The sequence below is a fragment of the Scatophagus argus genome, chromosome 19 (genome assembly GCF_020382885.2).
Source record: "Scatophagus argus isolate fScaArg1 chromosome 19, fScaArg1.pri, whole genome shotgun sequence".
Taxonomy (NCBI): Eukaryota; Metazoa; Chordata; class Actinopteri; family Scatophagidae; genus Scatophagus; species Scatophagus argus.
The window spans coordinates 13,430,721-13,458,446 of NC_058511.1; the positions used below are offsets into that span (position 1 = coordinate 13,430,721).

General features: G+C 41.1%; 2 protein-coding genes across 3 annotated transcripts; both read left to right on the forward strand.

Moving 5' to 3' along the window:
• Positions 1 to 810: 810 nt before the first annotated feature.
• arf6a (ADP-ribosylation factor 6a) lies at positions 811 to 3,538 on the forward strand. Of its 2 annotated transcripts, none has more exons than XM_046373364.1 (2): positions 811 to 969; positions 1,106 to 3,538. In XM_046373364.1, exon 2 carries the CDS (start codon positions 1,791 to 1,793, stop codon positions 2,316 to 2,318), a length of 528 nt encoding a protein of 175 aa, XP_046229320.1. In that variant the 5' UTR covers positions 811 to 969; positions 1,106 to 1,790; the 3' UTR covers positions 2,319 to 3,538. The 2 variants fall into 2 exon arrangements, with proteins under 2 accessions (XP_046229320.1, XP_046229321.1); XM_046373365.1 differs by having other exon boundaries at positions 822 to 973.
• Positions 3,539 to 13,192: 9,654 nt separating this feature from the next.
• Positions 13,193 to 24,130, forward strand: LOC124050682 (E3 ubiquitin-protein ligase pellino homolog 2). The gene is made up of 7 exons (XM_046373451.1): positions 13,193 to 13,555; positions 17,967 to 18,096; positions 18,534 to 18,635; positions 19,172 to 19,369; positions 19,556 to 19,741; positions 19,857 to 20,062; positions 20,245 to 24,130. The coding sequence occupies exons 1-7, from the start codon at positions 13,476 to 13,478 to the stop codon at positions 20,627 to 20,629; spliced, it is 1,287 nt and encodes a 428-aa protein (XP_046229407.1). The 5' UTR covers positions 13,193 to 13,475; the 3' UTR covers positions 20,630 to 24,130.
• Positions 24,131 to 27,726: the final 3,596 nt, after the last annotated feature.

A 27,726-nucleotide genomic window follows, 5' to 3' on the forward strand; every position in this document is an offset into this window, starting at 1 on the left:
AGTAAATAAATAAAGTGGTGGTTTAGCTTGTCATCTTGGTCCACTGAGGTAGAAGCATACTCCATGGTGAATCAGTGCAGCGTGACATACTGCTGGGTGTGGTCAGAAGAGCAACACATCAAATTTTGGGAAATGGGAAGGTTCAAAACTGCTTTAGCTGTGTATTAAAGCTCCTGAAACAGTGCTTTGAGTCTCATCTGTAACATTAAATAGGACTAATCATCACTGAGAAAGGAAAATCACGTTTAGAAAGAATATAAAGTTGACATTCAAACCAATTCATCAGGACTGTTTGTGGTTAATGGACCAGGGGTGGTTTGATCTGAATTGACAGTGACTAAAGAAAACATCATCAGATTTTCATAATGCTTACCCAGTCAGAAGAGCACAGGAGGGAAAAAATGAAATAAAGAAATCTCAAATGTGAAATAACTAAAACTGTTCTAACTTACAATTGGAAAATAATGTGTTCATGTGGGATAAGCTGACCATCAATATCATATTTCACGAGTTTAAAGTATGTTTTATTTATTAGCCAACACCAATATACAGACATTGTAACTGTATAAAACATGAGGAAGTCATATAGAGTAATTGACTGCTACTTTTCATAATGAACATTGCAATAAAATAATACCATAAAAATATATAAATAAAATACTATAGAATAAGAACACACCAGCGAGGACAAAAGTAACCTGAAATAAATGCTTTAAATGTTGGACGTTTTCTTCGTTGGGAGATGTCCGAGCTCATGGGGAACTCCTGAACGCAGCACCCCTATGTGTGAGCAGTGTAGAGGAAGTGGCGGCTGATCTGGGTCCGCACCTTTTCCGGTAACACAGCACCGCCACCGCTGTGACTGAACGGCTGGAGGGAGAGGGAGAGAGAGAGAGGGAAGAAGAGAGCCAGAGAGCGGCAAGAGCGGGGAGAAACGGCCCGGGGACTGGGGGGTGATTTGCCTCAAAAGTAGGTATTTATCCTGCTATCTATTTTCTTTGTTTTTATTTTGCTTTTCTACCAGCAGAGACAATATTTTTTTCGGATCCAAAGTTGTCCTCTGTACTAACACCCCTCCCTTCTCTGGACCGCTCTTGTGTCACAGGGGGAAGAGAAGAAAGTCGGATGAATCAATGACCTTTTTCAGCGCTCTTCCTCTGGATGTCCCCGTGCACAAACAGAGCGGAGAGTCCCTATTTTTGACGTGCTTTAATGAGAACTGTTCTTTGAAATTCGACTGGAATTGGCTAAGGGCAAGTGTGGACAGCCGGCAGCCAAGGAGGAAGTGAGAATCCCGGGCTTGTACAGGGCCTGATTTGTATAGTAGGCTTTTTGTTTTTAAAAACCTACTCTGTAGGAGAGAGTGGCTCTGAAACTGAGAATAACGATATTTTTTGAGGAAGAGTTGACATATCTGTTTTGTCGGAAGTCTGAAACAAGGGGATGTAATTTTTTCTTCTTACATCGGAGGGCAGTGGATCATGAAAATATATCCCCACCCAGTTCTGTGAGGACTACACGCACACTGCTCCCACTGAACGCTCAGCCACCCGCTCAGGTCCGATCATCATAGTCCAGCTAATTGTAGTGTTCTGTCATCCAACTGTACAAACTTGAAAGTCACCACCTTTTGAACGTTGACACTTGTGTCAGCCCACCGCTGCCATCACGTGGAGATCTTTCAGCGCACACCGAAACTGTAGCTTCTAAGCTGTACTGAAAGCAGCTTCTTTTCTCTCATTAGAGAAGTTTTGTTTCTTCTAACAAAGTATTTATGCACAACAAACAAGATGGGAAAAGTGCTTGCAAAGATTTTTGGCAACAAGGAGATGAGAATATTGATGCTTGGACTTGATGCTGCTGGTAAAACTACCATTTTGTACAAGCTGAAGCTGGGACAGTCAGTCACCACCATCCCCACTGTTGGTTTCAACGTGGAGACGGTTACCTATAAGAATGTGAAGTTTAATGTGTGGGACGTGGGTGGCCAGGACAAGATCAGGCCACTTTGGAGACATTACTACACTGGCACCCAGGGCCTCATTTTCGTGGTGGACTGTGCCGACAGGGACAGGATCGATGAGGCAAGGCAGGAGCTCCACAGAATCATCAACGACCGGGAGATGAAGGACACCATCATCCTGATCTTCGCCAACAAACAAGACCTCCCAGACGCCATGAAACCCCATGAGATCCAGGAGAAGCTAGGCCTGACCCGGATCAGAGATAGGAATTGGTACGTTCAGCCCTCATGTGCGACATCAGGGGATGGACTATACGAGGGCCTCACCTGGCTTACCTCAAATTACAAATCCTAATGTGTTTCTCCCTTCACCAGCCTGGAAACGTGGAGACAAATAAAAGTAGCTGAGAATGAAAACAAAAAAAACGCAATCTGAAGCAATTAATACCATGACCTCTCTGCTGAGTATATATGTCAACGAGAGTAGCAGTTATATTTTGTTTCATTTTATTTGATAATAATAACTTCACTATAACCCCAGATTTCATTAAAAGACATTTTTTCCTTCTTTGGCTTTATTTTACTAGTTTGCTTTGGTTCACATTCTGTGTAATCAGTTCTGTTTAAAGCTTTGAGCTCTCAGTGCAAATTCTTTTGTTTTCTTCTTTTTTGTATCATTTCTTTGAGGGGACACTTTAGGACACACACTTTTGTTTTGCCCCTGCTTAGCTCTCAAACAGTATTCTCGTGACCCAGCTACATATCCAAAGGGTGGGAAAAATCCAGAAACTGTTGCCTTCATCAGCATATCACTTTGACGGCTCAAACTGCCTCTGTCATTTGTAAGAATGCGTATTCTGGATATGTTAGGACCTTGAAAAAAATGGTTTCATAATTGCTTGTACTGAGATGATTGAGGAAACATGTTTGTACTTACTTCATGTGCAGTGATTACATCCATCATGTCTATGAAAGACACTATGTGGACGCTGGATATACACACACTGTGATATGGATATTGGATATATATTTTTGTTAATTCAGGGTGTGAATCTGTTACCACCAGTCTTATTTTGTTTCTCCCAGAGCTTCCATTACTGTTGTGTATTTGTAGTTTTGGCTGCCTTAGGAGGGACCCAGGTTACAGGTGCCCCCAAAATCAAGATAGTTACTACGGCAGAAGGTATGCTCAACTGTTGAGTTTGCACTTTGGGTTGGAGGGGTATGGTGTGTGTTTGGGGGGGGTGTGAGAAGGGGGGGTATCAACTAGCTGGCTGTGCACATTCAGATTTCCTGTGAGTGACTTTTGGACGTCAGCAAGTGTTTCAAAAATTCCCAACCCCCCACCGTCTCCAATATAGGTGCTTCAAGGACTGCAACCCCCCTCTTCTCCTTCTTCTTCTTCTTCTTTTGTTTTTGTACCCATCATCATTATCTACCTTTACACTTTAAGGTCGCGCAGACACACACCAACCATTCTTCTGTTAATAGTTCATAGATACTGCTCTGTTTTGTTTATGTTCCCCCTTTTTTTTTGCTATGCTGATGAAATAATAAAAAAATATATCCAGATCAGTACAGAACTGATGCCTTTTCAATAAGTGGTTGCAATCATTAGAGCAACAAAAGTAATATTTCACTTCTGAAAATGTTGAGCTGCTAAAAGAGGAAGTGAGAGTTTAGGGCGTTAGAATGGTTGAGGGACTAGTTAGAACAAACTGTAAAGTGAAGTGAAGTGAGCCTCAGCCTGTTTCCTCTCTACACTTGCAATGTGTGAGTCACTGGCTGTGAATAAGTGATGAGATCTCTAGTTTCAGGATAGTGATTATCAGGTAAAGCCTTGCTTTGACCTTATAGAATTGTTGTTTGTTGATCAGGGAACTGACTCAGCAAAGGGCTTTTGGCTTTTTAAAACAAAAGAAGCAAATGTAAAGAGATACTGTGAAGTTGGTCCAAATCTACTATGTAGGGGTACAAGTCAACAAGCCTAAACATTTATAGGCGGTACACAAGAAACGGGATACTCAGTACTACCGTAACTTGGTAATGGTTAACTTCACCTATTTAAACAAAAACAAAAGTAAAATAATGTGCTTTCATAAGCAGTTTTACAAACCAAGAGTTCAACTGTCATCACAATTTGAGAATTTGTTCTTATAAATATTAGCAAATTTAAGTAACTTAAAACTTGATGAGAACGATGTCTTGTGTAACTGCTGAGGTTAGGGTCAGCCTCATGAAGGTCTCTGCCAACCTGGCATTTTGCCTCGGGTATGTGAGACGCTGTAAGATCACCTTGAGATCAGGCCACAGTTTCGAAGCCATCCATTTTTATTTATTTATGTATTTTGCACCATATATCCCTGTTCAGAGTTTCACGTGTTACCAGGCTGTGAGTGTAAGGAAAATCGCTCGGGGTGTATAAGGTCAGCTTCCCCTCCCCATGCATCAGACGGGTGTGAATTATGGGTAGTGACATCATTGTGTCAAGTCAGGAAATGCTTCAAAGAAAAAAAAAACAGTTGTCATGGAAATTGTTAGTTTAGGAGAATGTCAGTGAGCAAAAATGTTAACAGTGTGTCAAGTTGAATTTTCTCTTTCAAAATTTTATTTTTATTCAAGCTGTAGTGGAACAATAGTCACAATAATCGCTCTCTGATTTTCTGAAAAGACTCCATTTTGATGGTATTACAGTTTTTAATATGTTACTATGACGATGTTCCAGAGAGTCACAGTCCAGGAATTTCTGTGCAGGAATGCTTGCTCTCTATCTCTGTATTTGCTCTGCTTGACCATGTGGTGTTTGTTCTGTGCCTGGTGAAGTTTGACCTGTTGCTGTGTTGAAAGCAGTACTGTGCATGTGACATGTCCCTCATGAAGCACGGGGACGGCCAGTTAAACTAGAGATACACAAATGCTGCAGCTCGTTATCTCTGCTGAAACTGCTGTCACCTTCCAGTATGTGTTTTTTTGGAATTAGACTCACCACTCACAGGATTTTCCTGCACTTTCAGAGTGTGTTATCGTAATGAAGCCGCTTTATTTGAACAGTTGAGGGCAGTGCCTTTGCTGCGTCAAGTATGATTTTGTTTGCTTATGATTTTACCATTCATGGTTTCCAACGCGGATGTGGAAATTCCTAAGTGAAATCTACGAACGGCCTGCACAGGAGAAGAAATATGGAAAAAGACAGCAGTTTGAAACGGCTCCTGATGTTACATCAGCGCTGAGCCGGTGAATCGTGCTGCACATGTCAGAGGCCTTTTGTACAGCTGTCACTGCACTCGGCAGCAGATGCACCGCACACACTGACTGGTGTCGAATGCTGTCATCCTCACCTGTTGCCCTCGGTTAAAGGGCACAATTTACGAGTTTTCCATTGTGACTCAACTGAGTACAATTCATGAATTCAGCTGTATTTTGTGTCAAGAAAAATGTGCCTTCGAGAGTAGATGCAAGCACGCGATTTGCAGACGCTCATAATGTCCTGAGGTTTATATTTAATTTGCACACAACACAATGCAACCTCACTGATACATTCATCATCAACAGTCACATCAGGACTTCAGTTGTGATTCACTAGAAATGTGTTTCCTGCAAACAGCCTCCCAGTGAAAGCTGCTACGGAAGTGTTGGATTTGAATGAAAGCCTGAGCAGACCTGTTTCGTTTTCGAAGCGCTGCCATTGTATGTTGCTGGGTGGGGGTGGACTGGACTATTGTACGCATTTTCAAAGGGGGTGGTTTCAAACAATACTTTTAAAACGGAGCTCATTGGCAGTTCCCCTGTCATTTGTTTGCACAGGCGTTCCTCTTTGATTTTAATCTCACTGCAGTTCTTCATTCAGCAAACCGGGAAACGTACAGACTGTGTGCGTTTCAGCACGACAGAGTCAGCTGCCTGTGAACTGCAATGTTAAAAGCCTGTAACGCTTAGTTTCTAGGAATTATTCACCTGTTTGCCCGGTGCTGAACCAGCTGTGTGTCATGCCACTGTAAATCAATGCACTGATTATGTTTACATTAATGAAAGCCTTGAGTGAAAGACACACACACACACACACACACACACATATAGTAAGTTCTAGAGTTGAACTGGCACTTTGTTCGTCGTCGCTTTTTTCACACCTCAGGCAGTTGTTGTCTGTCTCTGCCCACAGTTGTTTCCATAGAGCTGTGGAGTTTAGAGAAGACATGCTCACTTTCCTTCAAGTGTCAGAGGCCAAGTGAAGCACTCGAGCTCTAGCTCATCATGCTTACACAAATGTGCTTATAAGTTATTGTGGTTGGCTGGTGTACATATGTACAGAATCTGTGGAATGAAAAGTGAGCAGATGCAGAGGTTTTGACAAAATTTTGCAAAATATACGGCAGTGCATGGACCACCTACACTGGGAAGCTTAACTACAGTTATCTTTTACATGATGAATATTGTAATGGAATACTTCCATTATATTTACTGTTTAATTATCTAAGAGTAAAGTTGCTGTTAAATTCAATAGTTAGACATTTAGGGGACTATGCATATTCGGTTCCCTGGTAAGATCTCACGTCCTTTCATTGAAGTAAAATTAATTAGAGAAAACTATCATAATCCTAATTCTTTAGGAACTTTCTGTTTATGTGTAACTGCGGGTATTAATCTAATCCTTATTGAGAAAAGCTTGTTTGACAAAGACTATTAGAAAATTCATAAGAATAGCATTAAATAATGAATTAAAAACCTTCACGTTATAACCAAACTTGTCACAGCTCAGCTCATCATCTGCAAACCCAGTGTTTAGAGTATAGACACGTATAATTTACTTTACAGCTATTCCTTTAGTCTTTATTACCATCAGCCTCCACTACATAAGGGGGTTTTTAACCCAGGGCACTGCATCCTCTGGTTGTCATGGGCAACAAGAAATATTGTGCTACCCAAACGCACCCCTCGGCCTAATCTTCATTTGACCAATTCTTGTTCATCCCATCGAGAGTCATATTCACCCATGGATTGCTTTTGTTTTCCACCTTTTTGTAAAAGCACTGTCTTTTGATTGAGTGATTTTCCACAGTTGTCTTCATAGGCGTTTTCCTGTCCAACAGCTATTGAGACAGACAAAGAGACTTTAGGACAAGTTGTATGGGCTGCAACTACAGTTCAGAAATTCTCAGTGTCTCGGTTGTCATGGGGCCCCTTTAAACAGTGTCATAAAAGCAGCATGCAGAGTGACGTTGAGCTTCCAGGCAGTTGTGAGCTCCTCATAATCTGTTGCATATTACATTTCCCTCCACCTTAAACAATGTGCTAATAATTATAGGGACCCTGAGGCCAGGGTTTGCATTTGGCGAACATGTTGTGTAGTGAGAGGGATGTGAGCTGCAGAAATGATTCAGGCTCACAGATGTAATTAATGGAGATTGAGAAGTGAAAGTGTTGCTTTTTCGCTTTTGATAGAATGGATTTCTTGATAAGTGTCTTGATGAATGTAAAATGAGAGCAGATGGAGAGTTCGTATATTGCATAAAAAAATATCCTTTGGTGCACAGGTTTTCATTTCGCTTTACTCAGAATGCATTTATGCTAACATTTCAATTTGATTAATGTGACTATGTTCAGGATCTATAAACTGCCCTCTCATATGTTAAAGTGAATAAACGAACAGGAAGAAGATCTTTTTAGTGCTAATGATTTCTTGCTTCAGAAGAATAACAGGAAGCTTCATGATTTTCTATTTCTAGACAGATTTTTCCTCTACAGATAAAGCCCTAAACTGATGTGTAAAAGACAAGTTTCATTTGTGACAGGAAGTGACATATGCTGCAACCTTCCTGTGTGACACATGGCACACCACAGCAACGGATGGACATACTGAGATAAAGATCATCGTAGTAGTAGGGAGAGGTACAGCACAAGTGTATGCCTTTGTCTAGAATAAAATACAACAGGGTTAAAGTATTGTTATACAGAGGCAAATTATGTGTCTGCAAACAGCACTATAATTACCTGGACTGACTTTCTGCTGAAAAACCGAGACAGGACGAGCTACAGTGCTTTAAATATGAGTGTGGGCAAGAGGAGGAGACTCAGCATCAGTTAAATCTCTGTTTATCTCTTATCTGTATCCCTATATATCTCTATATCTTTATTCGTTTTTGTTACTCCACCTTGAGTGGTGATACAGCAGTCAACAAGAGTCACTATGTTTTAACACATTCTTTAAAAGCTGTGGTAATAAAACCTGTCAAAGCCTGGTCAAAGGCTGTCACTTACACACTGTGTAATTATTAATAGATGGAATACTGTCAGAGTGGACAGGGAGCCAATTACTCTAAATGTCTCTCTCTCTCTCTCTCTCTCTCTCTCTCTCTGGTGCCTGTTGGCAGCCTCCTATTTCCACAAACACAGAAATAGAGTTACCAATACAACTTTCATCCCTAAATAACACACAACATGAAATCCAAAAATAACCCACCACACACAGTCTCCCCACCGGCTTTTATTAATGACCCGTCTGAGGAGCCATCTGCTTTCATGTAAAGCACTCAGCGCAGCTCATGGCGGCAGCTGTGTGTGCAGCCCATGTGCTTGGGTCATGTACATGTATGGCAGGTTGTTGGCAGGTGCTCCATGGAGCTCAGCGATTTGTGAAAAGACGTCTCAGCTCACTGCTCAGTGTTTAAGCAGAGCTGCAGTTGTCCCACTGACAGGCCTCCTGATGAACAGTGTGGTTTCGTATCCCACGCTGGTACAATGTTTCCTGTGCTTTTCAGATTAGGTTATAATTATGATTCTTCCTGCAAGTTTTGTATTTATTCAGTTCTTTCTATATATCGTGATTAAGGATAATTTCATCCAAAATGGAAATGGTGGAATACATAAAGTGTGTTTCCTAACCAACAGACTACGGAGGTTAAGCTTGACTCAGGTGCAGCATCGTTATTTGGTCCATTTGTGACTGCGATTTGGTTCGGAAGTTGTTTCTGTCAGGCCTTCAAATGACTTCCTTATTTCATGCTTCTCACATGATCTCACGTCATCTTTTCTCTTCTTACTCAATGATGTGCAAACTCTGAAAACACAAACATGTGTAATAAAACTGCCCCCAAATCATCATATATTTTACAACTCCTAAAATGAAAAAAAAAGGACTGCATATACTGTATGTGACAGACCATTACAGCTATTATCTTCAGCATACACAATAATTTGCCACAGCTTATAATGCCACTCATTTTCAGTGTTTTGCAACAAACCTGCTTGTGTATGCAATTAGTCTTCCCTGTAGGGAGTCAGAATCACTAGTGGAGCCTGTTGCGTCCCAGTCCCCCCATAGAGAATGGGAATATTCTGAGCCATCTGCAGTTTTATGCCTGCTCTATGTAGGAGTCTGCCTCCTCATCAAGTAAAGTATGGTGTCTTTCTCACACACACACACACACATGCTCAGCAGGCTTGTGTGCATCACAGATAGGATGCTGTCTTTTGACCCCATGCACTTACATGAGCACATATCAGTTCTTACATTATAAGAGATCACACCATGATTTGATTAAAGTAAAGCATCTTGTTGCTCTGTTCACCATGCATTATACCCAAAAGTCTTCACCAATCCACCTAAGGTTTAACTACCACAGGGGAGACAAGGTTGCTGAATTACAAGAATACCTTTTCTTTGTTTGCTCTTGTCTCTATGGCAACACTGACAAAGACTCAACAGCAGATGGCTGTGGCACATCTAAGTGGTTTAAATTGACAGTCTTGACTCCCATCCCTTACTTCCTATTCCTCTATCAAATATCTGTTCATCATCTTTATATCAGTATCAGTTAAATCCAGATCCAAATCATGCCAGCTGGCCCAGTGGCATCTTTACATCGCCGATACACTGACGTTCTGGGTATATAATAATTTTTGATATATTTTTTATTTTTATGCTTCTTTATACCTTATATTTTAATACATGCTGGGTTTTTTGGGCCTTTTACTGATGCTATGGAACACTGAATTTCCAGTGGAATTAATAAAGTATCTATCTATTTATCTATCTATCACAGAAACAATCTAGAAGTCACATTCATAATGGTTTGATGGTGAGCAGTATGCAAAACAGGCCCTGTGAAAAGTGAAAAGCATTAGCAGTATTGTGTAACTGTGTGCATATAGCATCTATGTGTTTAGAAAAAGAGGTTTTTTTTATCTGTACTTTTGTTCTGTTTTTAATAATGTCTGTGTAGGTTCTCAGTCATCCTGGCCATGGTTGTCTAAAATGCCCCATTCATTCACTCTTAAATTTTTTTTTATTTGATTTGTTTTCATTAATGTGATTTATTTATCATTTACCTCTTACCATTGGTTCAATTTTGGTTAAATTTTTCACGTATTTACAGTATGTATTTCTTATTTGTGAGTATGTGGCTATATATGTGTAAATCAGGAGGTCTGTTCTTCCTATTTGAGAACAGAAAAGAGTAGAGTTACTCCACAGAGGTCCTTCCTTGTGTACATTCTGCATAAGAATGCACTTATAAATGATCAGTGGCTGCTTTGCCTGCTATGTTTTGCTTGACTTGAAATGCAGTCTGCCAAAAGCTCCATAATGACAGCAGAGGTATAATGCATTCCACATGTTCGCAATTAGGCATACAATCTGATCTGTGATTTGCTCACCAAATATGGTTTCTGGATAACTTGTCTGATGCAGTACACTAGTAGTAGACTACAAATTCCTTTCCACTTTGGCTGGTTAGATCCCTTATACTCATACCATGGATACAAATGTCAAAGCAAGCTGCCATAAATGGAGATTTTAAATTGTTACGTGATGCTGACTGACTGTAGTTAAACTACTGTGTTGTATTTGTATATCAATAATACTGTATATTTTGTTAACTGTGAATGCAAATACTACTCAGCAGCAGCAAGCCAGCCAAGACCTCACACAGTAATTTAAGTGATGACAATTTGTCTGGCAGTCGAGGCGAACATAGAGTAAAGTGGCTGTCAATCACAACTGCCATGTTCATTTTTTTGTGAATCACCTCAGTTTGTCCTTAATTGCGAGAGGATGTTAGGTGACAGGACTAATGGCATCATGGAAAGACAGTCTATATAAACTATTTCCTTGCCTACTTACAGCAGTAGCGCAGTTTTGTGAGCAGAAAGATTTATGAACAAAAAGTCAACACTGTTAAGACAAGCATCTGCCCTGCAAAGTATTCTTGAGCAAGTTGATGAGAGCCTCCAACTGTTCTGTTGCTGATATTCTCCTCTGGAGACTAATGATACATAAACACTAAATATTTTTGCACCAGATACAGTTGATTACCTGAAATGTTGTGGATTCTGTTCATTCAGAGCATTCTTTATATTGGAAATTCCTGCTTAGACAAGACTGAGTAAATAATCCCTGTGGCAAAAACTGGATCCTTGCTTGATAATTATGGCCATGAACAACATAAATTAAGGGGAGTGGTGAGAATTCCTCCTGCGTAATGGAGGCTGGACATATTTTCAAGCGTAATGCCGAAATTCAGCCAAACAATGACAGGGACGGCCAGAGAGAAAAGATGGAAGAGTGGAAAAAGGCAGAGAAAATGGAAGGTAGAGAAACAGAGAGATTGAGAGAGAGAGAGAGAGAGAGAGAGAGTAAGGAGGGTGTGACCTTAATCCCAGAGTGGGAAAGAAAGAGAGTCACACTGACTGAAACATGCACACACACACTCACGCACATCTGGCCCATCCAGTTTCTACATTGTATCTCAGAAGAAAAGTATGCTGGTGGTGTCACCCCGATACACACAGTAAAACTTACTATGGTACGACTGTTTACCCTGATGAGGTGAATCAACACTCCAGCTGATTGATTAATTACACTACAGCCACAGTGAACTGTCATTCATATATTAAGGGTGTGGTTGTTTGGCTGGTTTGTTATATGCTGAAGATCAAGCGTGAGTCATAGCTCTTCCAAGCACTTTCGCTAATGTGTGAGGGAGGCCATGACCATTTCTATTTTGAATTTATTGTCATATCATTCAGATAACATTTGTAAATTTGCACAAGCAAATGTTTTAATGACACCTACATGTCTAGCAAGCACCAACATCACTGAAATGTAACATGCAGAATACCGCATGGCGCCTCTGTGCCTTACTCTGCATGCAAGTCGCTACATGTCACAGCACCCCGCCAGAACACGAAATAGGCTACTGTTGCAGATGAAGGAAGCCGTGCCGCTGTGGGCACTGAGCAGATTCTGTTACTGACACTCCACCTCTGCGTTCTGGCCAAAAGGCCTGAAGCGAGGGCTTTGCTTTCTGTCTCATCAAATAAGAATGAACAGCAAGCAGGTTGTTGGAGGAAATGTGTCAAGAATGTGACAAGGCAACCGTATCTGACCCAGCTGTCATTCTCTGTCCCATTCATTCATATCACTTTAAATACTCAATCTTAATCCCAAATTGTTACCCCAACAGAAAACACACTGTGGTACAGCGGGTGCAGCAGGTGTTTGTGAACAATGTATACAATGCACAGGTAGAATGTTTAGATATCCAGGTTAATGTAAATAATTACTAGTGACTAACTTCATAGACTGGAAAGTTGTACTTTGCAATGCACTGCCCTCATGTGGTCACACAATTATGAGTAAGTACATAGACACTACTCTTTGTGTTTGTGTGTGCGTGTGTGTATGTATTGGGGGGGTGGGGTGTAAGTGTGGGCTCCAATCGGCCTATATCTGTCTCCCAACTCCCACATGAAATGTAGACAAGACGAAAAGAAGCTGTCTTGTCTGGGGCGCAATGGTGACCCACATCCTAGCTACACCACACCCCCCGAATATCTCATTACGTCAGATTCCATAATCACCCATGAGATCAGAGCCATATGATTTGTATGCATAGCATCAAATGGCATTGTCTTTAAATTTAAATGTGCCAGCACCACCTACATACCAGAGGATGTGAACGCTTCCTCTGGATTTCGAAATGAGTGATTTTATTCTATCAGTGGGAGCCAGTGTCTCATCAAGGTGCAGCCATTTCTTATTCCCTAGGAGGGTTCATGCTGATGTGCATTTGTATGTTGAATTATGAACATGCTTTAAGGTCCTAATCGCTAGTACAGTATTGTTCTCCGGTAAAAACTCCTATCAGCACGTATTTCTCCGCGTAGAGCCCATTTTGTCAACTATTTTGAGATATGTTTTGAACGACCACCCCTACAAAAATGGTATGTTCCACTCCCTGCCGTTAGCCGTTGTTGTATCCAATGCTACTGAACAGATATAACGCGATACTAACTAGCCACATACTGGCATTAAAGCCACGAAAAGATGCGTCTTTACGGGATTAAAACAATAAAACAAACAACGAGAAGTCTGGAAAAACTTTGCCCAACTGTGGCCAAACTTTGATAGACGACAACCCAAATCACTTCCCTACAGTTTCGTGCGTGTTAGCATTGTTTTATCCCACCACTATTGCCATTGGACGCGTTTTTTCTTAAGGAGCAGTCTAGTCTGATGAATTCACCGAAAAAAGACGGAGATGATGATGTGCCCGTTAAAGACCCGGTAAAATATGGCGAATTGGTCATTTTGGGGTAAGTCTCTTAAAATCTAAACCGATAGTAAAATTGCGTTGGAAGGGGAAACGCTCCAGCGTCAAATTAATGTTAGATATGTAGCGGCACTAGGAGCACAATAAACCAACAGATGACGTGTGAGTTCAGCTTTAATCCACTACTCATACAGAAGATAACCTCTTTATCGTCATTTTTGGGATAGGAAATTTGTTATAGTAACATATTTTAGCTCATTTTTCGTTTATTGCACATTGCCATCATACACCGCCGGTCTGTGGCTGTGTTGTAATGTTACAAACTAACTTTATGCTCCAAATGAACACATATGCTATGAAAACCTAGCACCGTATTGTTTCCACATTACGTATGGTGCGTTTGAGTGTAAAAGATGCAAAATCTGCTGTAACCATCGCACATAAGGCTACTACGGTATGTAGCCGCTTTTTCATCAATGGTTGTAGTGGGGGGTAAGCAGCGCTGGATTTCTCAGGCTGAAAATCCCTATGATGTCATACTATGCTGGATCTGAGATTGCTAAAAGTAGTACGGGGGATGATATCATTGTCTGAAAATTGTATGCTTCTTGCTCATATTATTTAGTCACAAAGCCTCTTTTATTACTACGTAATTAATAAACGTCGCAGCCAGAAGACCATCCATGCCAAGGAAGGAGGAGGAGGAAGAGGAGGTGGAGAAAAGCCCCTCTTCATCACCAGCACACACACACACGCACAGTAGGCAGGATGTGCTGATGACAGCCACCAGCTTCCACAGCATTTCCACCCCTGCAGCTCCACCACACTGTGCAGGGTCTGCAGGGACAAGAAATGCCACAACACACACACACATACACAGTCATATCCAGGCTTACACAGGCCTCCCTCTTGCCCTGCAGAGCTTCCTGTGTATGCCAAAGATAACTGACCTAATGGCCTATCTCTTCCCCTTTGGCTGAACATGGAGTGAGGAAGCTGTAGCCCGCCCCCATTAGAATACTGATTAGTCGCCCTCCTCATCATCTGACTGTTGGAACAGGGCAGTCCTTTACATCCTCAGATCAGAATAGTCATTTAACATCTGTTTTTAAGTTTTGGCCATGTAAATTAAGTGCAAGCGTACATTGCAGTATGTGCCTCAATTTGTAATGGACCTCATTGATGGTTAAAGTGTATTTGTATCAGCTCGCTTTGAAACTATACTGATTGAGGTGTGGTTTGATCTTCATCTGCCGGATTGATGGCCACAGACTTGCAGGCTATCGTGGATATCATCTCTGTGGTTTTGAACACAGGCTGAGTGATGCACGAAAAGTGGATGCTGCTAAAACTGATGTCATAATCCGATTACAGCAGTAGACTGTGCAGTATTAATGTCAATATCAGTATTGTCACATCGGTGGGATCTATCAGGATTCAGACCCTTGACCAGTTAATATGTCATCAAATATACTGCAAGTAATTTTGACAGCACATAGAACAGGCTGTTCTTTCTTCTGCTTCCTGTCAGATATTACGTTTTCCTGGCCCATCTTGCGCAAGTGTGAGTTAACTTTGCATCTGTCAGCTTTGACGATCACATGGCCTGTGTGGTCGATGCCTGCTTCACCGCCGGCAGTGTGATCTTTGCAGTGGCTGTCTGCCATCGGTGATTGCCTTAGTTAGCCTGGATACCACGCACACTCCGACAAAGCACAAGTCATTCAGGACCCACTGCCATCACTATGCAAACACCCTCTTGTTCTCTGTATTCATCTGTCCTACACCTTTTTTTTTTTTCAAATCTCACCCGTAACCCCTCTTAACACGGTCTCTGTCGCATTCCTCTGTCTCTCACCCAGTCCCCTCTGAGACAGCCTCCCAGTGTTTTGCTGAGTGCTGACTTTCACAGAGGCAGGTCGCCTTGGTGGCTGGCCCTCAACGAAAATAAACCCTGTGTCGAGGGGCAGAAGGAGTGAATATTTTATATTGTGCTTTATGATGTACGCACATGCGTGATGCAGGCGGGTACTGGCCAGGCAAATCGTATCTGTGGCAGCTGCTCTTCCGCTATCCTGCCCCTTCAACCCTCTACCTGGCCTTGTCTCACAGCATGCGTGCCCCTGTCTTGATGTTCTTTACTTCATCTCATTCTTTTAGCTTTAGTTTTCTGTCCAGAACACTCATGATAGCTGCTGATGTTTTTTCTGTCTCTTCTGTTCTGTCAAGGCACAGACTACCTTTTCTCTTTCCATAAGCTGATTTTCTTTCCTGTGCCCTCTTATAGTTAGACCCATTTCACATCTTCTGCCTTTTAACTAGACCCCTCAGAAGACTGTCCTTGTGTGTCTTTTTTCCTGACCCAGGCCTCTTCTCTTTAGCCAGGGTCCGGTTTGAACTGAGAGGTAGGGCCACAGAGGGAACAGGTAGCACTGAGTCATCCTCTGTGATTGGACTCCATATTTAAAAAAATATCACAAGTAAATATGCCCTATTTGAAGGTTTTTCTAAGCAACATAACCAGTTCTCCCAAACTTTCCTTAGGCACGCACACCGCTATAACCACCAAAACCAAGTACAGTTCACATTTGATTTTTACTAACTGCTCTCACTGAAAAGATAAAAATCTGTATCAAGATTACAGTCAAGATCACGTTGCTTTTGGTCCAACAGACAGGCCAAAAATGTTGACAGCTGGCTGTTTTTGTGATTTATCTGGTTAGAAATTTTGTATAAGGATAATTCAAACTACGAATTAGATAAAAGTTGGCATGTTGAGCTTCAGTTCAGATTTTGAATAGATATTAAACAAACCAGATATAAGGAAGTAAAACTGAACAAATGTGAACGCTGTGTATGAAAATGTTACACTGTGCGATGGCAGTGACCACACATATCTATAAATGTGTTTCTCCTCCTATAGAGATTGGTTGGGTGATATTAACATCTAACCAGTATATATATATATATCTATATATACGTAGTACTGGTATGAAAGCTGTCTGTTCTATGTAAAGCATACTGAGACAAAATAATCAAAGCAAAGTCACTTTTTCATGTTTTATCAAGATCACAGTATTACATTGTTAGCAATAGGAAAACTTATAAATATCCAAAGGAGACCTACAACTAATAATTATTTCAGTCACTGTTAGTTATATGTACAGTTAATCACAGTCTCAAATGTCTTGTTTTGTTTGACCAACTGTCCAAATTTCAAACACAAACAGGCAAATATTTTTTGTTCAGCTGTCGTTCTGATAAACAGTTCTGCTCGTATGCTATTTGTTTTTTTTAGGGCTGCAGCTAAGGTTTATTTTTAATATTGATAGATCTGCTGATTGTGTTCTCAGATAATCGGAAACTGTGAGTCTCAAAAAACGGACGTCTGTTGGTGTAGAAACCTAGAAGAAACATAAAGACGTTTGTACATAAGAAAAGCTACGACCATCATGTTACTGTTATTTATATTTTCCGAAGTAATTAACCTACAGTTTTTTCAAAATTGTCTTTGATTGATGGTCTTATGAAAGACTGCTTGAGGAATCAGTCAAATTTCATAGCCATAGTCATAGTTTCGCCTTGTGCAGATTCTGTCAAAGCAGGCAGTGGTGTCTTCAGCCTGCACTGCGAGGCCACTGTGAGACAGATCTGAACAGAGCCAGACCAGATGTCCTCTGATTTGATCAGTCTGAAAGCCAGCAAAGACAGTTATTGTCCCTCACAAAGTCTTCTTGCCTGCTGGCTATCCTCGGAATAGTTTTTTTAATTAGAACCATGCCCTGCTGATTTGTTAAAAGCTTAAAACCAGCATACTCCATTCTGTGTCAACCCATCTGATGTTCACCTCGGCTTCAAAAGAAACAAAAGAGGACAAAACCAGTATCTTAGTCAGCATCTACACCAAAACAGTTTCAACATCATTCTTTACTCTTTTTATTAAAACATGAAAACTGAGATCATATTTTCAAAAAAGGTTACGAGTGAATTATGAAACACTGAAAGTCTAGAATACGTTATTAACCATTCTCAGTGTTCCCATCTGTTTCTATTAATGAACCCAAACCTTCCTCAAGGCTGTCTGGTTAATGGTACTGGGCGTTGGTGTCGTGAAAATGATTCTGTACTGCTGAAAATGCTGTATGAATGTATGAGCCTTGAGTACAAGCTGAGTGAGTGAGATCAAGTGGTTGTCCTCTTCTTTGAGATTCAGCAGTTTAACATGAACCACAAGTGGCCTTGGTGTGCTGCTCTAATGCATGTCAAAAGGATCTGTGATGATGTTACAATAAAGATGCACAAAATCATTTGAGCTCACACTCCAGTTGCAGTTATTTCTTCAGACATCATGGCAGCATCAGTGGCATTTTATTTATAGCTATAGCTGAGTGTGACTTGCTGGTGTCCGCGCTCAAATTTTCATCCTGTGCTTGTTTTTGTTTGCCTCGTTCCAGGTACAATGGCTCTCTTCCAAGCGGAGACCGTGGGCGCAGAAAGAGCCGCTTCGCCCTATACCGAAGGGCCAAGGCCAACGGTGTCAAACCCAGCGCTGTGCACATCCTCAACACACCACAGGACAGCAAGGTGTGTGTGTATGATTGTGGAATGCATGTTTTACCAGTGTGGAAAAGTTTCCTTCCTGTGACTCCCTGCTGTATTTTATAAATGAGCCAGAGGAAGGATGACTAAGCATGACGACTGCCGCTTGTGGGCCGTCCTTTCCTGTGTGTCTGTCTGTGTGTGTGTGTGTGTGTGTGTGTCTGCTTGCTTACACAAACATGCGTGATTGTATGATGAATAACACGTAGTGATGGAGTGAAACAAAGACAAATTACATTTTTAAGTCAAATCAGGCCATCATCATGATCCTTTCAAATACAGTATAAAATGTTTATTTTACCATTATTCACGTTGCTACATCTTACAGATTTTTAAGCGACAATATGATTCAATCCATTGTCAACACAATGAAAAAGCTTTTTCAGAAATGAGTGTATCAACTCTGCTTGTCACTGTTACAGGCTGTACACAGCAGGGGGCAGCACAGCATCTCTTTCACTCTGTCCCGTAACCAGACGGTGGTGGTGGAGTACTGCCATGACAACAACACAGACATGTTCCAGGTAACCCACCATTAAATCAGAGGAGAGAAACAGAGGGTCAACTTGTTAATGCGTCCTCCTTAAGTAAAGGCTTGTTTTACAACAAATATAATCCTACATTTTTCACCATGAGCAAATTACTCCTAAAATATGCTAGTTATGTTGAGTAATCAAAGAAACTTCTAGGGTAGGTCAATTATTTTGGTTCAGAACTGGGACCATTACATATTAAGAATAGAGACATGTGTGGAAACTCTCTGTCTATTTTTATACACAATGTTCTGATCTTTAAATAGTATCACAGATTTATTTAGTTTCCAGCTAATGTTGCTGTGTCTTTCTCCCAGGTCCCCCACAGCAATAAAAGCCACAATCATGTGGGAATGAAAATCCATTCAATTGTGGAAAATCTGTAAAACTATTAATAATTGTGACATCTCATAGATATATATAGCAATAGCAATTTTGAATATCACTTTAAAAGCATTTTTTTTTTTAGATGAATTCAGGGATGTAAGGGGATTACAGTGAGCCCTTCTCTGTGCTGTGCCCTGCAGATTGGACGCTCCACAGAAAGTCCCATTGACTTTGTGGTGACAGACACCTCCGGAGGGGGGAAGGAGGGAGAGGACCCCTCCATCGCTCCCAGCACAATCTCACGTTTTGCCTGCAGAGTGGTGTGTGAACGCAACCCACCGTACACTGCGCGCATCTACGCTGCTGGCTTTGATTCTTCCAAAAATATCTTCTTAGGGGTGAGTAGACTGATGACCCAACCAGCAAAGGTTTCTAGTAAAGAGTATATTTTTGGCATAACAGTTGAAACCTAAAATGCACGAACATAAAGTCAAGGTTTGAAAGTTTTTTTCTTTTTTCCCTGTTAAAAAAGTCTTCATTTCATCGTGAATGATTTATATGCCATCGTGTCTATGACACCACAGGAGAAAGCAACCAAATGGAAAAACCCTGATGGCCATATGGATGGCCTGACCACCAATGGGGTGCTGGTGATGCACCCGGAGGGGTTTCCAGAGGACCCCAAGCAGGGTCTGTGGAGGGAAATCTCAGTCTGTGGAGATGTCTATGCCCTGCGGGAGACACGCTCTGGGCCCAGCCGTGGAAAACTGGTTAGCCACTGTGGTTTTGGTTACAAAGTCTATGTGGCTTTTTAGCCCAATCAAGTTTTGTGAGGTTTCTTTTTGGTTTGATTGTAAGCACCTGTCTGTGAATCAACCTCTGCAGGCGGAGGGTGAGAGCAGTGCGCTACGTGACGGTTCCCTGGTCGATCTGTGTGGTGCTACTCTGCTTTGGCGTACCGGTGAGGGGTTGATGCGTGCTCCCACCCTGCGTCACCTGGAAGCCCTTCGCCAGGAGCTTAATGCATCCCGGCCTCAGTGTCCTGTAGGCCTCAGCACACTGGCCTTCCCCAGCCTGCCACGCAGCCACAGGTTGGAACCACAGTCTTTCAAAAATATTCATTGTTTTCTATCAGGATCTTGTTTCATCTAGAACAGCCCCCTTATAAAGCATCTATTACCACCTCTATGTTCATGAGTCTAGAAGCTTTTTATGAATTATCAGCAACAGGGGTTCACACAAAATTATACTCGCTTTTGATTCGTTACTGCAGCCTTGAAGAGCGTCAGCCCTGGGTCTACCTCACTTGCGGTCATGTCCACGGACGGCACGACTGGGGCCAGAGATCCGAGGGAGAAGAGGAGCCAGGAGAGGGCGACGGTTCCACAGCACGACGAGAATGTCCCCTGTGCAGGAGTGTGGGTCCCTACGTGCCCCTGTGGCTGGGCTGTGAGCCTGCTGTGTACGTGGACGCTGGAGCACCTACTCACAGCTTTGTTCCGTGCGGCCACGTCTGCTCAGAGAGGACAGCCAAGTACTGGGCTGAGACGCCGCTTCCCCACGGGACGCATGCCTTCAGACCCATCTGCCCCTTCTGCTCCACTGCCCTCAGCTCCCCCGGCTGGACGCGGCTCATCTTCCAGGGGCCCATTGACTAGTCGCCACTCCTCAGCAACCACTATCACAGTAACAGGAAGATGCCTGAGCTTCATTCATGTTGCAAACATTGATCAGTGTTCAGTATGGATAGAAAATTGATGTTAGAAACATGTGTGTTCTATACTTAAGTCACACATTCTGTACGTATAAAAAGCACTGTCAGATGTTTTTTGCTGAATGCAGCTCAAGGCTGACGAATCCTTCTCCTTGTTTATCCTTTGCTGCGTGTTGATTGGTGTAGGATCTAGAGAACAGGTGAAAAAAGACAGAATGATCAGTACTGTCACGTAGACAGTATTCACTCTAATCTTTACATGGTGTCCAGTCCTCCATCATGGAGGGTTCTGCCGCTTTTCATTCCAGCCAAAATCTACATGAGCTGAATTTACCCACGACTCAACCTTCAGCAAGAAAGGGTTCTCATAAATAAAACTGTATGTACAGAGGAACTTAGATGATGCTGCTTGACCCTTTTCAAACAATTATTTCCATTCCATTATCAGCTGACACAACCCTCCTTAAATGCAATGTGACACGAAACAGACGGATCCAAGCATTTATTAGTTGTCTGTTTCAGAAGCCATGCATGAAATGACAACTAGCTTTTTGCACATAAAAATGAATGGCCTTTTTAATTAGTTGCACTGTAGCGTCCTACAGTGCCTGTGTGTCCTTACCTCGGGGAAACGCCACCTCTTGCACTTACCTTCACCGCCTCTTAATTTCTAAAACATGTTACCGTAATTGTGAAATGCTGCCACTTGGTGGTTGTTTTTTCTTTATTGGTTGTGGCAGCATTGTCATCACCAAAAGAATATAAACTGCCTAGCCCCTGGTTCTGCAAAAGTATGGGAGGCTGCAAGGTGATATCTTGTGCTCCTGTTCCATTTCAAGTTTCAAGGGAATCATAAAGGGAAAATACTTAACCACAGTTAAAATCAGGATGTGTTTCATCATGATTTTCATCTTTTAGTGTGATATCTATGCAGAGAGACCCCTTGTGTACTATTAGGTTGGAATGAAAACCTGTAGACCCTTTGATTTTCTATGAATAGCTATAGGAGGATAAGAGGATACATCACCCGCTGTATCTTCACACCACAATGACTTCGCCTGTTAAGGCCAAGTGGTATCCAGATTATCCAGCAGACCAAGGATAAGCAAGGGCTGGGAATGAAACTGGGTAGAATCCACTTCATAACTCTCTACAGCAATAAATAACACTCCCATAGATAAGCTAGATGTTGTGCTACATTTAGCCAAGCGTTAAGTTGGCGTTCACTTCAAACACGGTTGAAATGGTTTCCAGGTTAAGGGCTCAACCAGAGGCGTGTTCAACATCATGATGTATTTGATTTCCAAATGAGGTCTCAGACCAGTGATGTGAAGTATGTGTGATGTAACCAAAGCGCTAGATTTTAGAGGTTAGCAACTAAATCAGTGGTTTATTTCAGTCCTTGCTTGGGATGTATTAGAAGCCGAAACATGTTGACAGGAAATTAGCATGTTTAGGCTGCACACACACAGCAGTTGTTATGAAAGAACATACTGTGTTGCTAATGTTGGGTTAACTTGAACACACTTCTGGTTGCTGAATTATGCTAAACAGGGTCCATGTTAGTATGGTGGAGTGTCAAAAAGGTTTGACCTTGTATAACCTCAATGGATAACTTTTTGTTTCAAAGAAAACTATTTTGTTAGTAAAAGGGGAGGGTTTTATTTGGGGAAGTGGGTGGAATTCTTTTAGATGTTCAGTGTTAAAGCAAACAACTATTTTTCTAACTGATTTGGTTTTAGTTAACTGTTGTTACGCCAGTGTAAGCAGGTTCTGTATGTTTCTGAGTATTATCGTGTGGTAGATCTAGGAGAGCTTGTGAATGAGAAAACATTGCCAACACTGTGTCCCACAAACACACACTTAACACACTGCTACCGTTAAAAACAACATTGCCCAGACAATGAATGTAGCCAAATACTCAGGCTATATTTAGCCTTCCCTGGTGCTCATATTGAATGGTCTATATTGTGATACTATTTTTGTAACTGAATATTATGGTGTAGCTTGGTGAACTAGCTCAAAAAAATGTCAGATGATTTCAATAATAGCCTCAAGTGTGGAAGACAGATAATTGATAATACACAGTCACATGGAAATAGTGTCTAGCTTGCATGTGCTGAACGTACACATACAGTATGTACACTACACATACACTTACTCGAAAACTTTGCACGGTTGATTGCCAGCCTGTTATTTACGCAGAGAGCGTTTTGTCTTAGACCAAGATGTCTTCCGAGTCCTCAGCTTTTAAAACTGCAGCATTTCTGTTGTTGTTGTTTTGTTTCGAAAGACCTCTCCAAAAGGTAAAAAAAACGGAGAAAAAATAGAGAGCCTAAACAAAAAAAAATCCTCATACTTGATAGATGTGTGATGTTTGTGAATGAGACCTATCAGAACCCACTTTGTACTACTATGCTAATATTTTCCATCAAACCAGTTCACTGCTGAAAGCTATCCATATTGACACTAGTTTTTATTTTGCATTTAGACAGATGATGGAACATTTCAGGCTATTGAAAGTCAACCTGCTGCTTTCAAAATACTGTATTTTCCTTTTTGAAGTCTAAATACAAGATTTAAACTTCCTACAGTGCGGTGGATAATTGACGTAGTGTTGATAATTGCTGTAGCTCAGGATTAGTGATTTCAGATTCACAGCTGGAAAGGAAGGAAGTTAGTTTCAGCCTCAAGGTTTCATTAGGTGTGAGAGGGAATCATCTAATGTAATGGCCAGATTATGGAGGGCATATAGTAGGGTAGATCACCACAGGTCTAGGGTCAGTCACATACGGGTTATAATAAAAGGGGTCTGATGAAATAGGCACAGACAGGCCAAATACATCTCGATCAGCTGCCCTTTACTAAGCACGCCAAATCCAGTGAATTCTGCTTTTGAAGATAACATACACAACAATTAATGTAACACCATTGGCATGTGGATGGAAGAACCGTTGCAGCACCCTCATTGGCTTCTAGTCTATGACCTGACATATTTATTTTAACTGATTTTTCTTTAGTTTTCCTTTTCTTTGTTGGAGCCCTCTTTGGGTTATAGTTGTCCATATGCAATTTCCTCTCCTTCTATTTTTAGATGTTAGTATCAGTGAATTCAGATAAAGTATTTTAGCGTGGCATCAGGTTGTTTAATACCACCAGTAACATCATTCACTCTTCCCTGACTTTGTTTTGGTATTACATGTATCAATTGACCTTCATTCCAGATGGCAAAACCTCAACTTATGAACTCATCTTACTGTAGGTGAGTGAGTAGCTGACACATATTATACAGCATAAAACCTCACAGTTAATAATGCATTCCTTTTAAATACACCTGTGTTGTGTACAGCTCTTTTGTATTATTTTATATCATATTCTTCTGTAATCATTTGGTGCACAGACAATCGCTATACACATGTCAATAAACCTGTTAAAAAAAGTTGAACTTCCTCTGACCATCTGGCTGTTTTGAGTTTCCGCTTTTTCAGGGTATGAAATATTTAAGATTAGCATAAAGTCAAGAATGTGCTTATCAAAAAGAGTACGTTGTAGTTACAGTTTCTCTCGTTTGCTTTGGCTCAGTCCTTGAATGAGTTTTTTTTTTAAGTAATAAGCTCAAATCTTTGAGTGGAGAGAGATAAAGTTATCATGTCCCATTAAACAGTTGCACATAAAGCTACAAGAATATTCAGACTGTTTCAACACATGAGCCAAAGCGAATTACAAAAACTGAGTAAAGCTATAAGTGAAGAGATGCATTTCATATGTGGTGCGGCCAGCAGAGGGCGCCCTCCACCAGCTCTGAGGCTGTGACAGGGCGCACGTGCGCACGCACACAAAATTTGAGGTTGCTCTGAGTTGCATCACCTCTTTAAAATAATCAGCCATTTTAATGAGTACTTTTGGCAGTCATGTTCATCACCACGCAAATGTGATAAGGCGCCACAAATGCCTGCAAAATTACAGAAGGCTCGGTTCAAAATAGCAGTTTTAAAAGACTTAAGTTCGTTCCTTTGCGAAGAATTCAGGATGTCTTCTGAAAGACCTGCTGAGAAGTAATGTTATTCAGAAGTTTCTTCAGAAATTATTTCACCCTTGAACCATAAGGAGGAGGCTTTTTAAACATTTCTTTCAAAGATCATGAAGCCTATTTCATGGGTATTTCACTGCCACACTACATTTAATCTCTTCTAAAGCATGGGAGGAAGAAAACCAAAACCCTGCTGAAACTATAGAAGAGACTGAACGAACAAAATATATTCTGGTATATGTTAGGATATACTATAAATTTCATCAAATAAGTTGCACTAAGTGTTACACATGTCCTTCCTTCTGAGTAGATTAACTATTTGTTAGATCACATTTTACTATACGGCTTGCTAATATACTCTTTCCAGTTTCCATTGTAAATTTTGCTTTTTTATTTTAATAAGATGTTAAGTTCTTGTGCAGCACATCTCTGACACTTTAATAAGGACCAAGTCCTTGTTAATTTAGCCTGGTTTTCACTCACAGATATGTTTTAACGGGGGAGAAACTGTGTCTCCGTCGTAGCTATTATAATGACTGTTGTGAATTTGCCCAAAATTCAACTGCACTGCACACACAGAAGAGCGAGGTGACAGCTGCATGCAAAGGAGACTTGAAGGGTAAAGTCAGGAGCATGAGAGCCGGAGGAATCTGAATCAGCTCTTTTGGCCAATTAATTGTGAAGTTGTTCACAAGGTTACACACAATTCCAAGAACAATTTACTGGAAGACAGAAATAAACATAAAGCTAAAAAGAAAAGGACAATATAGCTTAACAACAGTAGGTAAACAGCTAATTATAATGTACAGACAAGTAGGTGAAAAATGGATATGAAGCAACAATGAAGAGAAACATGCGATGCTTATATACATGTGAAACAGGTCAATATGTACAGTATGTTGGTCTACATGTCCAGTGTTCTTCCTAGATTTGTGAAAGATTTTTTAATAAAAACATAGAACTTCACATCATTTTGGACCATTATTATTACCATATCTGTGTACAAAAAGATGGAATAAGTAGAGGAGATAATTAACACCCCGAGTCCTTGATGATAAAATTAGTTTTGATGCCCTCCACACTGATTTTATTCGGTTTAGGTGCATGTCGTGTCATGAGTGCTCCTCCTAAGCCTTATAATGGCTCTCCGTCCCCACAGAGATTTATCACACGACTCTGCCGTTCCCGTCAACCCCACTGAGTGTTTTAGTGAGGTTCAGCTCGTTGTTTTGGTTTTACAGCCCGCAACCTGACTGTTAGCTACTGTTTAGCTATAATACTTAAAAGATGATGTTTTGATGTTTTTAAATGGTTCATGTTCTGTGATCAGATGTCTGCAGAGCAAATATTTTAGGAAAAATTGCACCTACTACACACAGGGAAGGAACAGCAGCTTGCCCTCTGACTCTCCTGGAGGTTTACCTGGCCATGCTCAGTGTGTGTGTGTGTGTGCGTGTGTGTGTGTGTGTCTTGGGACCTAGCATAGATGATGGAGGCAGGGTTTAGCAATACCATTCAATCCTCAGTGGAGGGATTTGTAGGTTTGATCCCAGCTAATTAATGTGAAAGTCTCAATGGGAAGTAATGGGTATCTGAGACACGGGAAGTTTGAAGGGGACTGTGAGTGTGTTATATTTGTGTGTGTGTGCATGTGCATGTGTTTTTTTTATGCATATGTATATGTGCACACACACAAACATAGCTTGTAAGGAGCATGCGAAGGCATCTGATTAGTGTGTGTGTGTGTGTGTGTGTGTGTGTTAATCAACCACTCAAAAGTGTTCCTCCCTGTAAACTCTCTGTGGACTCACTCTGGAGGTAACAAGGGGCGTTCAAGCCATTGTTCCATCAATCCACCCATTAACTACAAACACTGGGAAACTTTAATTAAGCTGGTGCCACAGACGATTAATTAACTTTAAGACTTTCACTTCTTCTTTCTCTCCTTCTACACATTTCACTAAGTCATCGAGCCATAGAAAGTGTTAATTTAGCCACATAATTTACAAATCCAATTAAAGCCAATATTAAGGCATCACAAGCTGCTGCCCTGTGTTCTCTAGTCTTATAAGACTATTCTCTTTTGTGGCTGTGAATACCAGCACACGTAAGCTGTACAGAATGTATTAAGCAGGGGTTAAGAGTTATAATAAGTTTGATTATTTTATGGAGTTTATTATGCTATGTTATCCTGTTAAGGAGGTGATGTTGTGACAGTGGGTTGGTAATCCGGACTGTCTTGTGTCTAACCAAGTGGTCTCCCGCGCTGCTGCCATGAAGGCTGTCGTCACTGTGTCAACACCTGTCACATACAGCTCACTTAAGCCCTCAAGAAGATATTCCTCACTGGTAGTCTAAGAAAGCTTCGGCATCCAACCACACCTTTACCCAACCACCAAATCAAAGCTCAGTTTTATATATGCATTACTTTCAGACATATACAGCATTAATAGTGCTATGTGACATTGAGATTATGTCCTCTGAGATTATATCTGGGCGACTTTGTGTTCTACAGTCAAACACTTAAGCCTTATGCTATATATGTTAAAATGTGTAAATGCTTCAGAAAGAGTCTTACAATTAAAAGATTTTATTCTTGGCAGTGTGGTGAAGGCAGTGGTTTGAGGAAACTCTTTAATGGCAAGTTTAATTTAACAGTTTGGGGCAACTGTGGCTCAGGAGGAGCAGGTTGGCACCTCACAGGGCAGCCACTGCCCTCAGTTACTGAATGGATGAATGTTGATATTTGTTGTAAAGCACTTTGAGTGGTTCGTAGACCAGAAAAGCACTATATAAATGCAGTCCGTTTAACAACAAATACAAGAGATCCAAATAGTACAAAAATATGAGACTGTCCTGGATGTGGGAACCGCAGATGAAACTATCTGTGAAGATAGGTACCACTAGAGATTTGGGTGAACTGACCCTTTATTAACATTTTAAAATTCATGAAAAATTAATAGTCTGGCATGGCAAATGTATGCAAAATAAGCTAGTAATCAGAATCAGAT